Here is a 13,322-nt window from a genome sequence, read left to right on the forward strand (position 1 = left end):
TCTCGCGAGAGCGGCCGTCCGCCGCCTGCCAGCCGGGGAGCCGCGCCGCTGAGGGGAGCCGCGCCCGGTAAGCGCGGCCCGGCCCCGCCATCGGCCGCGGGCCCGGCCGGGCCGGCACCAACGGGGCATCCCCCTCCCTCCCCACGCGGCCGGGCGGGTGGGCGGCGGTGCGCGCGCGGCGGGGGCGCGGGGAGGCCGCGGGGTGGTTTTACTCCCTTTCTCCGCCGTTATCCGTTAGTGGCGCACGCGCCGACCCGCGTGGCACGGGGGCGCCGCGGCGTGCGCCGTACGTGTGTGTATCCATCTATCTATCTGTCTATCTATCCACACGCACATGGGAACGGCGAAGGAGTGCTTACCGCTGTGCCGCGGTTTGGTAGCCGCCAGAAACGCTCGTCGGCAGGGCGCAGGCTCTCGGCGCTGCGTTTCTGCCCGCGGCAGCGGGAGACCCGGCTTCCCCGTGGAAAGCGAGGCGTGCTGCAGCGCGCGGGCCCGGCCCCGGCCCCCCGGGCGCCGCCCCGGGAAGCGGGCTGGGAGCGGCGAGCGCGCCGGGCCCGGGGCGCGCGGGCCGCCCCGCCTGGGAGCCGCTCCCGTGGCGCGGAGCGGCGTTGGCGGGGCGCGAGAGCGCGTCTCTCCCTGGCCGCGGCGTCTCCTCGCTCCGCTGGTAAAATGCGCTTCGATTTTTTAGCAGCTGCAGCTTCCAAAAGCTGCATAAGCAATAATGATAACAGCCATCATCTAGGTTAAAAACAACCAGGACTTACAGTGCGCTACGAAAGTCTGAAAGCTTGGAGAACAGCCGTTGTTAGGTAACGGGTTGGTGGTTTGAGTCTGAGCTTTTAGGGACTGTGTTAGTCGTTTCAGCTTCAAATTTGGTGTTTGTGATTGGGGTTAAGGCGAAAAGCTGACGGAGGAACAGAACTGGCTTTCGCTGGAGCTTTAAATAAAAGTATGCAGTCACGGGAGGGGAAAAAGCTGATAGTCATTTGAAAATACCATTCATAACGCTGTAAGAGCACAGTGTTGTATTTATGGATATACAAAGAGCACGGTAATGCTATCTTTGGGGTCGTATGCTTCGAGCAGAGCAAGAGATCTGCTAGTTGTTTTCCAAAGGGCTTTAAGTATAAAAGGCTGCAAGATAGTTGTGTTTTACTGTAAAACTTGTGTTAAGATTACTGTTTGTCTCTTCTGCTCAGGTATCTGCTTTAGTATTATATATAATTATGGTAAGGTGATTTCAGACATTCATTTTCAGATATTCTGTGATGTTACTCAAGTGCCGTTGCTTGCATATACATTCTCAGTTTAAAGTCCACAGAATAAAGCTATAACCAGACTTCCTGCCCTCACTGCACCAGCGACTTGTGACTCTCCCAGCAGCTGCCTCTTGTGAAACCTCCTCCGTAGAGGTGCTCTGTGCGCTGGTCCTGCTGCTCCAGTGTCCAAGCGGATTGAAAACGCAGTCATGTGGGTTCAGGCTTGCGGCAACCTTCCAAAAGAGTGTGGCCAGAGAAAAACTCCTGGAGTTTTAGAAAATATATTACCTGAAACCTGTTTTTATTCCTTAAGATGCTATTTCAAATTCTCTCTTACTTAAAACTGTTGGAGCTCATTTTTCTGCATGTGGCTTCTGGCTTGAAAATATGATAGTACATGGTTGCTGTTTTGGAGCAAGCAAACCCCTAATAGAAGATCCATGGAGATACTTGCTGGTCACATTGATGCTGTACTATATAAAATGCATGCTATTTTTAGATATAAATGGAAATTTCTGAGATTGACTTCTTGTACTTAAAGTACTAACTCTGCTGACCACAACTCCCACATACCTAATTTGGGATATCTACTTCAGAGGACCAACTGTTTTCTGGTGGGGTAAAATAGACATGAAGAGGGGTTTCAGTTCAAACCAGGCAGCTGGTTTAAAACCAGGTCAGTGAGACCTTTGCAACAGCCAGGTACTGGCAACTGAAAGAAATCATTGAACGTTTATAAATAGAGCCTGTCAAGTATGAGTTTTGTTCAGTCCCAGAAGCTTTTCCCCAGTAGAGGAGGCTTGGGAAGGTTGTCTTCTCAAGGTTATTCAACATCCATCTGAGGTATGCAAGCAACGATCTTTATAGGCAGTAATTGAGATGATTGTGCTGAGGGTGAAAAGCTGGTAAAACCAGTTTTCTGCTGGGCTGTTAGCAGATTGTGTAGGCAAGGAAAGTTTGTTGTCTCCTCTTCCCTCTGCYCCCCAGCCACATGATATTTAATTAAAATCTAAAACACGATTTTTCTATTGAGCTTCTGAGCTACAAAATAAAAGCAAGAGAAGAAGAGTGTAGGAAGTAACAGCTTAGGGATGAAGACAGGTGGCCTCTCTGTAAACTAAAGATTATACAAACTATTAAGAGAAGTGATACTGCGATTGAAAACTTTTAGCTGAAGGGTGTTAGCACCAGCCCTCTGGTGAAGTTTTGCAGTACTAATGGAAACGGCCAAAAACTTTTCTATGAAGACAGGCAATTATTTGGCAATTAGGAACAAGAATATGTCTTCCCAGGTCATTTAGGCCTTTTTGTTGCTTTTATAACTGTGCTTTTTTTAACTGATGTGCACACATACATTTATGTATACGTGTGCTTTCTTTACTTGCATGTGAAGGGGTGGAAGCAAGAGCAGATGCGGTAAAAATAAAGTTACGTGCGATGCTGTTACAGTCACTGCGGGCGTTAACTTCGTTCTGCATGTTTTGTTGTTAGAAGAATTGGTGGCGTTTGAGGCGTTCAGCGCTGGGGTTCAAACCACGGAGGCTCTCGCTGCTCGGGGTTTTGCAGGGGCGGCGGCGGCGGCGGGGGCTTGCGGCGGGGCCTGTCGCGGCCTTTGGCGCAAGGTCTCGGCCTTGCCATTTCAGCTGACAGCGGGATGACAGGAGGCGTTTGGTATTAAAGCGAAAAAAAAAGGAACGGCAAGGGGGGCGGGGGAGCCGCCGCGGCGCCGCCCGGTGCCGCGAGGCCGCGGGGATGGGCGGGCGGCGCCGCCTCGGGGCCCCCATAAAGGCGCGCGGCGGCGCGGGCGGCGCGGCGCGGCGGCTCCGGCGGGGCAGGTAGGGCGCGGAGCGGGGCGCGGAGCGGGGCCGGGCGGGCCGCGGCTGCTCCCGCCAGCGCAGCGTGCTCTTATTCCTGCTTTTATTATCGTTAGTATTTCAAGCGGGATGTTCGCTTGCTGTAGTAATTCTCGTGGAATTTACCCCTGCTTTTGTCCGGGTTGAATCGCTCTCCGCATCGATGAGCCAACATGGGGAGCGGGATTTGCAGCGCGATTGGAAAGAGCTTTTTTTTGGGGGGGGGGGGGATTGCCCGTGACTGTTGCAAAGCGCTGGGAGTCAGCGCTTGTGCGCGGGGAAAGCCGCAAATGAAAGCGGCCTCCCGAACAGGGCGCTGCTGGACGAGAAATGCAACTCCAGCCGCTCCGAGGGGGGAGGCGCGTCCTCGGTGCGATAACGCGCCGGGGGCTTGGAAAGAGGTGAATGACGTGGTGTTTGCCAGAAACGGTGCCTTAAGGTTACGCGTTGCAACCGTGTATCTCACTGCAGGAGTAACTGTGTTTCGTTAGTACTGAGCGTAAGTGTTTGATCTGGAATACTTCAAAGCGCGGGACCTGCGCACCTCTTCACCTCCTAGTGTTAGGAAATTTATGGTAATGAGAAACAATGGAATAGGTTGCTACGCCGCTTGTCTTTGCTGTTTTGTGTTAGAAGGTTGCAGAAATTGAAATTAGCAATGAATTGGCTCTCAAGACATCCTCAAATGTAGTCTTAATTTTATGTTTTGTTAAAAATCGGCCTGTAAGAACAGCCATATTGCGAGAGTTGACTGTCAGGATGGAGGAAGACAGCACTGAATTCTCTCTGTATTCATTTGGGAGAGATTCGTGCAACTGAAAAAAAAAAAGGAAAAAAAAAAGAAAAAAGAAAAAACTTGCAACAAACCAAAGTATTTTCAGAGCGCATTAGAGGAGCTTGTGGAAGTTTCTTAGGTTCTACTGTGTAAATATGAAATTAAGATAAAATTTAAGGGATGTTGTAAGGAGATGCTTATCTCTTACTGAAAACTGCTAGCAAGATGAAGAATGTGAAACCTTATATAATTGAACCTCTGACCAAACTACACCGTGCAAATAAGAGAATAAAGCTGGCCTTGATAGCACAGAATGGAGAACGATGTGTTTTGGACTTCTGTACCCTGAATAATTCAGTGCAGAATTGATGCAAGTTTAAGAAATAAATTCAAGTTCCCCTCTCTTGTAGTTTGAATGTGCTCTGCATTTCCTAGAAGATGAGCCGTGATAGGTAGGGTAGGGACGAGGTGCGTGTGGGCGCTTGGAGCGGCTCCCGTGGTGGGGCCGGGGCGAAACGGGGACCCCGGTGTGGTGGCACCAGGGAGCTGTGGCCCTGCAGTGGCCCCCTTGCAGGCCGCCCTGGCGCCCGGCGCGCGCAGCCRCTCCTCTCGCCGTGAACCTTGCATTTTCTGCCTGCGTCCCTTCGGGAGCCACTGCTGGCCCTCTGCGCTCTGAAACACACAGCTCGAGTCTGGTCGTGGAGCTTGGAAGTTGTGGACCAACTGTAACTGCTCAGTAACACCAGCTCTGGGGTTTTGTTGTCATGTTCAAAATACTGTTTTGACTTTCCTCCAGTGTGTGTGGGGGAGAATCCATAGAATATTTATATGGACATGTGTGTGCTTTTTAACTAATTAATTCTGTTGTGAATTTTCATAGATGTCTTTGCTGAAGATCTATTTTAACTTATTAAATAAAATGCTTACTATGAATCTTAAGTTGGTGCTTCAGGAATTCTATGAAACTTAATAGGAGGATTGAAACTCTTAGGTAACAAAACACCCACAGTTTAGAAAAAGTGCTACTTCTTCCTGTTTTTATTAAAAAAAAGCTGTATTTAGCTTTTTTGCCTGACTTGCAAAATCCTTATTTGTGTAACTTCTGTAGAAATTTCATATCCGAGCAGCTTTTACTTGTGGATATGTTGAAGCTAAGTTACTGCAAGCTCTGTCCACAACAAAAATAACAGGAAACTTTTGTAAGTTTGGGCCCTAGGTGCTTAGTGAAGAGTTTGAACTGTGTATCAACAGGGAGTTTATCAGCTGATTAAAATGAATTTGATTTTTTTCATTTATGAGAGATTTTAAGGGAGCCAGTTCATTTGCCTGCAGGTTAAACCAGGGTGATTGAAACAGTTCCTGCCCTCGGGTACTTGCCAGCCGGTTCCCCTGGCTGCGGCAGGTCTGCTGAACCGTGCCTGGATCAGCTCGCGGCTGCTGGTGTTTGCTGGTTGCACATAAATGCCAGAGGAACGCGAACGGCAGGGGAGGATTGCTTAAGCTCCTGTGGTTGAGTGTGTTGACAAATAGCTGTTGGGTTCCCTGTGATTGCATTAATTCCACGTGCCAAGGCTTTTGAGAGACGGTTGTCACTGCTGGAGACTTTCTTAACTTTTATCTATATTTAGGAAACTTGTATTGGTGTAGAGTCTTAGGTTTTCTTGCTCACCTTTATAGTAATGCATACATAGATGGTGATTTTCATGTGATAACCTTGCTCTCCTATTAAAGAGGAAAAGAAACTATTAAGAAGAATACTTTTCATCATGTTTTAGGAACACTTCAAGAATGAGTCCACCACAAGATAGAAGTAGAAATTCCTGCAGCAGTGAGCCTCTGGCAAAGTGCCTCCAAGCTAAGAAGGACTTGGAAGCAGCCATTTCTGGAATTGTCAAAGCTGAACAACAGATTAAAGACAACTGGAGAGAGGTAATTTAAATTCATTAAAAAAAAAAAAAAAGGTAAAAAATAATCAGTGTGGCCTCAATGACAATTCTAGTTATTCCAAAGTATATAATATGATGCTGCTGGACTTAAATTTTCCTAGAGACAGCAAGCATCTTGCTGTGCAACTTGGTCACACTCTTGATGAAGGTATCTCAGTACTGCTAGCTTAGGCATGCAGAATGTAGCAAAGTGTCGGTCTGTATTTTTCTCCTACCTTAGAAAATACTTGGAAATTGCTCTTGGTTGAAACATTAGGATAGAGAGATGCTGCAAACAACAGTGTTATTTGATACTCCTTTAGAGATTGCCTTGGAGCTTGCACTAACTTGTGAATCATGTGGCTTAGTGGGTGCCTGTGGTTAGCGTTTGGAGGACTTGAGAAATAGATTGGTACAAAAACACCACTTCTCTGTGAGAAATACTGTTTTGTAATGGGCACAGAATATTGCTGTTCATACTGTTTGACAGATGTTCTAGAAATGCTGTGTGTTACCTTGCAGGTGAAAGCGAAGATTCACAGCCACATAAGTCGCCACCTGGAGTGCCTGCGCAGTCGGGAGGTTTGGCTGTTTGAGCAGGTAGATCTCATTCAGCAGCTCAAAGAGGAGGCCTTGCAGCAGCAAGCTCAGCAGCTCTATTGGGTAAGATTTGGTTGTAATCTGGTTTAGTTGCACTGACATTTTCAAATAAACTTCAGTCTTGCAAGTATTTTCTTATTTTACCCTTAGAAACCAAAAGAATAACGTGTGTTTTGTTTCCATGCAGTATTTGGGACAGTTCAATTGCCTTATTCATCAGCTGGAACACTCCTATAGCAACGAGCTAGCAAACCAGATTTCAGTTTGCCTGGAGAGGTAACAATAAATATATTGTATAGTACATTGATTTTTGACTTAAGAATTTAATCTGATTTGTTTGATTATAATAGAACTAATAATAGATCTAAATCTCCTTTCACATGTTTCTTTCCTTAATGGTTCCTAAAAATAAGATCTTYAAAGCAGTCTTGGATATGATTCCTCTCATCAGTTTTTAATCTTAAATTGAAAGAACAGGACTATAAATAGTAGTGAAGGCACTCATTTGTGCAGATTATTTCAAATATTATTTTTTAATGGTAACTGAGGTGAGTGAAGTGAGAAGGAAACATTTGGTTTTTGCTGGTGCTTTATTTATTTATTTATTTATTGTGCTTGTGGATAGGCACCTCTTTGTATGAGCATGAAAAGTCTTTCTTTAGTTAATTGTTGCAAAGAATTTAGTTTGGAAGCATTTTTATGAAATGCAGGTCTAATTCCCAAAACATGGCAGGTGTGAAAGATAATTTTTTTAATTTCTAAAACTATCATCTTGTTCTTTCAGACTGGAAAGTCTTACTCTTAAACCAGAAGAGTCTTCTGTCCTGAACTTTGAGGCCGATACATCTTACCTTCGCCAGGCTATTACCTCGTTTGGCTCCATTAAAACAATGGTAAGCGCCAAGGCTTTTCTGCATCGCAGTACTTCCAAAAAAAAAAAAAAAAAACTTTTTTCAGAGCAGTAGTATAATATATTCCAAGTAATTTTCTTTTTCCAGTTACAAGTTGAATAGACACAGTGTATAAGTCATATTGTTCTAGCTATATAATACATATGCTGTGGTTTAATAACTTTTGCATTTAGTTTTGGTTTTGACCAAGTTTAGATCTGGTAATGTACATGTTACTATGATGTATTTTGGCAGAGGCTGAGCAAATGATGGCAGTATTCTTACACTTCACTAGCAACTGGAAGTTCATGTTAAGATTTTCTTGATGTTAGTAGTTGTATATTGTAGGTAGATGGCTTTCTACAATATAAATGTTTTGGGATTCTTATTAAACAGCATATATTCTGTCTTAATGGAGATAATTTTTTTAATGGTAGTGGACTGAAAGTAGTATTTTTTATACTACATCTCTTTCCATTTTGTTTTCAAATGTTGAGAAACTTCTTAGCTACGAAGAACTGATCAGTTGCAATGGTGCTTTATCTCTGCTTTATTGTAGAATTTATCTTACAAATTGGACAAAATTGAGATTTAAATTGACTTCTACTTTACTTTTCTTATAGCAAACCTCTGAGAGAGAAAATACTTCTCCCTGGTTTCCGGGGCAGAATTGTACCCTAATGAACTGCGAACAGGTAAGATTAAGACTTGCACCTTTGAATTTTTAGTTGCATTAAGGTGAAAGGAGAACTCAAGCACAGTATGTTAGCTTGCTTGAGCAATGACTTCTGTTTATTTGTTAAGATGTTGTTGAGTAGCCAGTAACAGTCACTGTGGTGAATATTACTGCTCTGATATTTTAGCTTCTCCAAGAATAGATGTGTGAGAAGATAGTATCAAAGTGAACTTGGAATCATACTTTCATTCAAAATGAATGAAATAAATATTTCTAGGCATTGTCAAGTTGGGATTTGGAACTGATTCCTTTTGATGCAGGAATTCACAGGAAATATTATACTGGGCTTTGCACAGAACCAGCTGCAATGCAGATTTGGAGAGTAGAAAATTAGTGGAGGAATTATGGTCAAAAGGAAGGTTATGGTGGGATTACGCATATCAGAACTGCGTGTCGTAGAACTCGTTACTTCCCTCTCTTGTCATTTGCCCTCTGAAGGGACTGGGAACACAAACCAATATTTTGGTACAGTGACTTACAGTCATACCGGCAGTTCAATTTTTTTGTTTGTTTGTTTTATGAGAAGGGACTCGATGATTTTTCTTTTGCTTCAGAAATATTAATGCATATTGAATGCCCATTTTGATGTTTACCATAGATTGCTTCAGCAATTAGGTATTTTTGTAACCAGGAACACTCTTTGTCAGCAGAAAACATTGTACGGGACAGTGGGCGCTTCACTGGCTGACTGGCTACTCGGAAGCAGACCTGTGGGTGTTTGCCAGACTCCATATGTACCCAGCACCAATCTTGAAGAGTGGGTTATGCAGAAATGTGTGTCAGACCCCAAGCAGGTATGCTCTTTATGCACTAACCTAACTGTTATTAAAAGGAAAATGCAGTATCTGATTGCAGGTGGAATATGGTGGGAATTGCATCTTCTGTAATTCTGTTCTCTCTGCCTCATGTTCAACTAATAATTTTGCATGTATTCTCAGTATACTCTGAACTATAGCTGTGCAAACAGTAATTGAACATTGTCCTTTAGTGTTACTAAATGCATTTCAATGTGTCTTTTACTAGGATTTACATTCTTCCAAAGTTTGTTATTTTGAGCAAGCCTGGGGAAATCTGAAAGATTTGGAACACTGGCTCCTGAAGAATCAACAGCATGATGCTGCTGGGAAGACAGATTCCCATGGCCGCAAGGACTCCACCTCTACTTCCACCTCGTCCTTTTCCATTGAAAAGATTGAGGAATTGGAATCCCTTGGTCAAGAAGAGATGGATCTTTCTGACTGGCTGCTTACGCCTGACACGGAAAATGAAAGTAGCGCTTCAGATGAGAAATGGAAGTATGAATTTAAACCTTTTAGGGAAGAATTTAATCTGAATGATTGGCTCCCTAAAGCTGAAACGTGTACCAGTTGTCGTGGCAGCCAGGCCAAAGGTGTGGAAATTGAGAACCTGGGAAATCTGAAGTGCCTGAATGAGCATCTTGATGGAAAGAAATCGCCCACCACATCAGCTGTGAATGCTTGGCTGCTTCAACATCCCCAGGCCCCATTTAAAGTGGAAGACGTGTGCAAAGCTAATGAGCTGTGTGCCAGCTTTTCAGAATGCGTGTGTGACGAAAACTGTGGAAAGGAGGCTCTCTGTAAGTGGCTCCTGAAGAAAGAAGGGAAGGATAAAAACGGTGTTCCAGTAAGCCAGAAAGCCGTTCCAAACCCAGAGAACGAGAAGCCTACATCTGCTGGCAATCCCTGGCTTTACCCCTCCCAGCAAGTTGCAGAGGAACCTGTGACTGCTGAGAAATCAGATTATTCAGCAGAGATAGCAGAACCCCTGAAAGTGTTGCTCGAAAGGCCTTTGACAAGCTGGCTAGCCAAGTCTGAGCACAAAGCAGAAAGTGCAGAAGAAAAGGCAAGTAGGGAAAAAGCAGATGTTAGTTTCAAGAGTCCTTTCCTAGACCTCTTGGCTCCATTCCACCTCCCCCTGAATGTAAACAGTTGGGTGTTGACTTCAAACAACCTAGAAAATACTAACCCGCCTCCAATGGAAGATAAATGGCTCCTACGCAAGAAAGCACAAGTGAGCATGTTTCAAGTTTTGTTACTCTGGTGTCTTAAGCCAATGTGCTGGGTTTCATTATTTTATTGAATCTAATGCTTTTCTTCTCTTTCAAATTTGTTGGAGAATACTAAAAGATGATTTTTAGGTTTCTTTTCTCTTCTAATGTTTTCAGTGATTTCTTAGTTATTTCAGTAATTGAACATAAAGCAACAGTTAATTTTGAAGTCTAACTGGTCTTATTAAATGAACAAAATACTCATCTCAAAGAATCTCAGTATTCAGTCTTATTTTCTTTGTGAACGCTTGACAGAATTTGAAGATGCATCAGAATGTATTTAAGTTACATTTAGATACAGGCGATTTTCTCTTTCAGGAGTTTGGGCTTCCTACAGTTTGTGACCTTTTTGCCTGTATGAAACTGAGTGGAGATAAAGAAAAATGGCTGTATCGGACTCCTTTACAGGTAGGATGCAGAGAACATGTTAGAACACTCAGACCTAAACGTAACTCTCAGAATATGGATGGTGGTAGCTAATTACTGTCTCCTGAGTTCTCTAAATGTAGTGGCTAACAGCACTGTGATTTCCTTCTTATATGCCTTTTTATCAGCCTGGACCACTCTGGTTTTTCATTATTCTTTCCTTCTCTTTCGATTCCAAGCTAGGGAGGGAGTTACATTCTTAAGTAAATCACTATTAAACTGATTAACTCTTGGTACAATCTTGGTAACTTCTACTATAACTAAAACGTGCACTTAATGTCTGAATTTCTAGGCAGCTACTTTCTTATCTTGATAGTGCATTTACAGGTGGGGTCATGGTTTTGCTGTTTGCCAAGATGACTCTTTATCGCTGTTTATGAAATTCATGAAAAGCATCCTTTTTGGCAAGCATACATCAAAACCTAAAATACAAAAGTCTTGGTTCTAAAAAGCATCTTAGTATGGTCTTTTTTTTTTTCCCCAGTGTGCTTTATACATGCTTTTGTCCAAAAGTGTTACTTTTTGTTTACCAGAGATCAAAGAGAATAACCCTATTTTGAATTTGTTTAGATGTGAAGAACTGGAAGCACTGAAATTGTCCCCTTCCTGCTGATTAATCGCACATCTATGCTGGGTGACTGCAGCCAGATGAATTCTTGTGTTTGTGTTTGGCCGTCTGCTTTTTCTTCCAAAATTATAACAAAAAGAAAAAATATTCATATAACAGAGTTATGGTGCAGAAAATGCCTTTTTGTTATGATTAATTCTGAAACGTAGACCCACTGAGCATAAGCAAACTGACACTATAGAAGTGTTAATAAATTCATATCTGTTATGGGACTATGTGAATCCTCTTTAATGGGTTGTCACTTGAAAGCCAGTGCAGGTATAAAGCAAAATCTCTGGTGCTGTGAAACCGCCACCTTTGGTGTTGACTTTACAAGTGTTGTTGTTCCTTTCAGCTGCTACAACTTTGTCATGAGTTGGGTTTCAGCGTCCTGGGATCATAAGATGGCCTAGGCTGTATTCAGAAGCAATTTTTTATTGGGCAGTTGCTAACTTTAAAGATTTCATTTGTATCTTCTATTGGTGCATCTCCCAGCTGAGCCTGGGGAGTCGAGATTTTGAAAGAGACATGAATTTATGGGACCTGACCCGTGACAGGAGAATTGATAACTTAGTTTTGCGTGAAAACTTTCCTTGCAGATTTCTGAGCTATTTGGAGAACAGGGCAGACTTGGGTCTGTTAGAGAAAAAGAGTAGAGCTGGATTGCCAGGCTTTTCTGTGGTGTTAGTTTTCATGCATCAGTAGACTGAGAACCTGTGTCCCCAGCTTTTAGTAACAATTTGAATTCCACTGAAAAAAGCTGTACAATGAAACATGTATGTTTCTACTAGTTTTAGATAATTTATAATTAACTTGCATTGACTAAGCCACTGCAAAGCAGGCATCTTGATTTGGGGAACTGGATGCCTTCTCATGCTATTTAATTGGAAAACACCACCTTGGCAACCTGTGTGAATCCCACCGTCTGATCCATTTTAAAGATACTTAAGCTGTGGATTTCCTTAGTATTATGTGTATGAAAGTGGGCTTGGCGTAATTGTGATCCCTGTAGCAGTGGATATAATGAGTAACATCTCCTTAAGTATTTAAGATTTTGCACCCATAGAAGACAGTGCAGAGACGCTAGATGGAAATGTGGATCATGCGTGCCAGCTTGCATGGAAAACTGTACAGTTATACAGTCTCTGGTGCAGCTTCTAGTCACACACACAAACTGCTCCTAATGACTGTACAAAACAGCTCCCACTTCGCCCCATCCCTGAAGCCTACCTGGAATAAAAGTGATTTCAGCTCTTCACAATGGTGCAGAAAAGAAATTATTAGTCAGATCTAACCTTTGCAGTGTGAATACGTTTGCAGTGTGAATGCACTCCTGTCTGCTCTAACTTGTGCATTTGTGTAAAAATAAGTTTTTAGTGTGAGGATACACTGCACATCTGGAACTAGACCCCAAAAGGGCTTACCATCAGTGGACCACTTGACACTTCTGCAATTTTAATAGTTTGGGCTTCCTACTGAAAGCAGAAAGATGTTTTAGAAGTTAATTTTTCCCCTTTCAGTGTGTCCTGGTTGCTGCATGGGAAGACTGCACTATAACTAACTCCAATAATAGCCGATTTTGATCAGCAATTGAACTTGATGAAGGTGATGAAGTGCAGCCCACCTCTTCTAATTCCTTGTAGTTGTCAATGTGTGCTACTCTTAGTTCATTATGAGCCTTTAAAACTTGGGGGGGTTACATATGTATTCATTTACTTGTTCAACTGACCTGTTATCACTAATTGATATTTATGTAAAACATTGATTAGTCTTTTCCATTAAAAAAATAATTGCAACCGAAGTCTGTGGTATGTCTTCTTTGAAAGATGATTAAAGAAAGATGCTGAGGAAACTTGCCTAGTTAACTTCTGTTTAAATGCTGCTCTAGCTGTGCTCAGACCCCAGTACTGGATTCACATGTTCTTTATTTGGCCACTACCTGCACTTCCGCACAGTCTGTGGGAACGGGGAGTCCATTTGCCCAGGACACCCTGGCCAGAGGTGCACAGCTGATGGGTCATTTCCTGTCAATTGCTCCGTTGAACCGTAAACCAGTGCACACAAAGCTGATTGATAGGTCTAAACCACCTGGTCTTTATTCAGGTGCTGTAAGAAATACAAAGTTAGACAAAATGACATGTTTGTTTCTTATCATTCTTGAATATTTGAGGAGGATTTAGGGA

At 43.2% G+C, this 13,322-nt stretch overlaps 2 protein-coding genes across 6 annotated transcripts in view; one reads left to right on the forward strand and one right to left on the reverse strand.

The window, feature by feature from the left end:
• Positions 1-12,940, forward strand: NCOA4 (nuclear receptor coactivator 4). 5 transcript variants are annotated; one of them, XM_026069908.1, is made up of 10 exons: positions 1-67; positions 5,663-5,816; positions 6,335-6,475; positions 6,600-6,688; positions 7,197-7,305; positions 7,926-7,997; positions 8,686-8,832; positions 9,062-10,069; positions 10,425-10,514; positions 11,103-12,940. In XM_026069908.1, exons 2-10 carry the CDS (start codon positions 5,676-5,678, stop codon positions 11,106-11,108), a joined length of 1,803 nt encoding a protein of 600 aa, XP_025925693.1. In that variant the 5' UTR covers positions 1-67; positions 5,663-5,675; the 3' UTR covers positions 11,109-12,940. The 5 variants fall into 5 exon arrangements, with proteins under 5 accessions (XP_025925693.1, XP_025925697.1, XP_025925695.1 ...); XM_026069912.1 differs by having other exon boundaries at positions 8,689-8,832; XM_026069910.1 differs by lacking the exon at positions 1-67 and adding an exon at positions 710-809.
• The window catches only part of LOC112968074 (mitochondrial import inner membrane translocase subunit Tim23), a 23,738-nt gene continuing 23,230 nt past the window's right edge, over positions 12,815-13,322 (reverse strand). The window contains exon 9 of the transcript XR_003254242.1: positions 12,815-13,245. The gene's annotated coding sequence lies outside the window, so the exon portion shown is untranslated. The remainder of the gene's footprint in view (positions 13,246-13,322) is intronic.

The sequence above is a fragment of the Apteryx rowi genome, unplaced genomic scaffold (assembly GCF_003343035.1).
Source record: "Apteryx rowi isolate R43461 unplaced genomic scaffold, aptRow1 scaffold_30, whole genome shotgun sequence".
Taxonomy (NCBI): domain Eukaryota; kingdom Metazoa; phylum Chordata; class Aves; order Apterygiformes; family Apterygidae; genus Apteryx; species Apteryx rowi.

Coding starts and splice junctions, on each gene's coding strand:
- NCOA4 (XM_026069908.1), top strand. CDS start 5,676: ATGAGTCCACCACAAGATAGAAGTAGAAATTCCTGCAGCAGTGAGCCT. Junction 6,476..6,599: donor AAGCTCAGCAGCTCTATTGG/GTAAGATTTGGT, acceptor GTTTCCATGCAG/TATTTGGGACAGTTCAATTG. Junction 7,998..8,685: donor CCCTAATGAACTGCGAACAG/GTAAGATTAAGA, acceptor ACTCTTTGTCAG/CAGAAAACATTGTACGGGAC.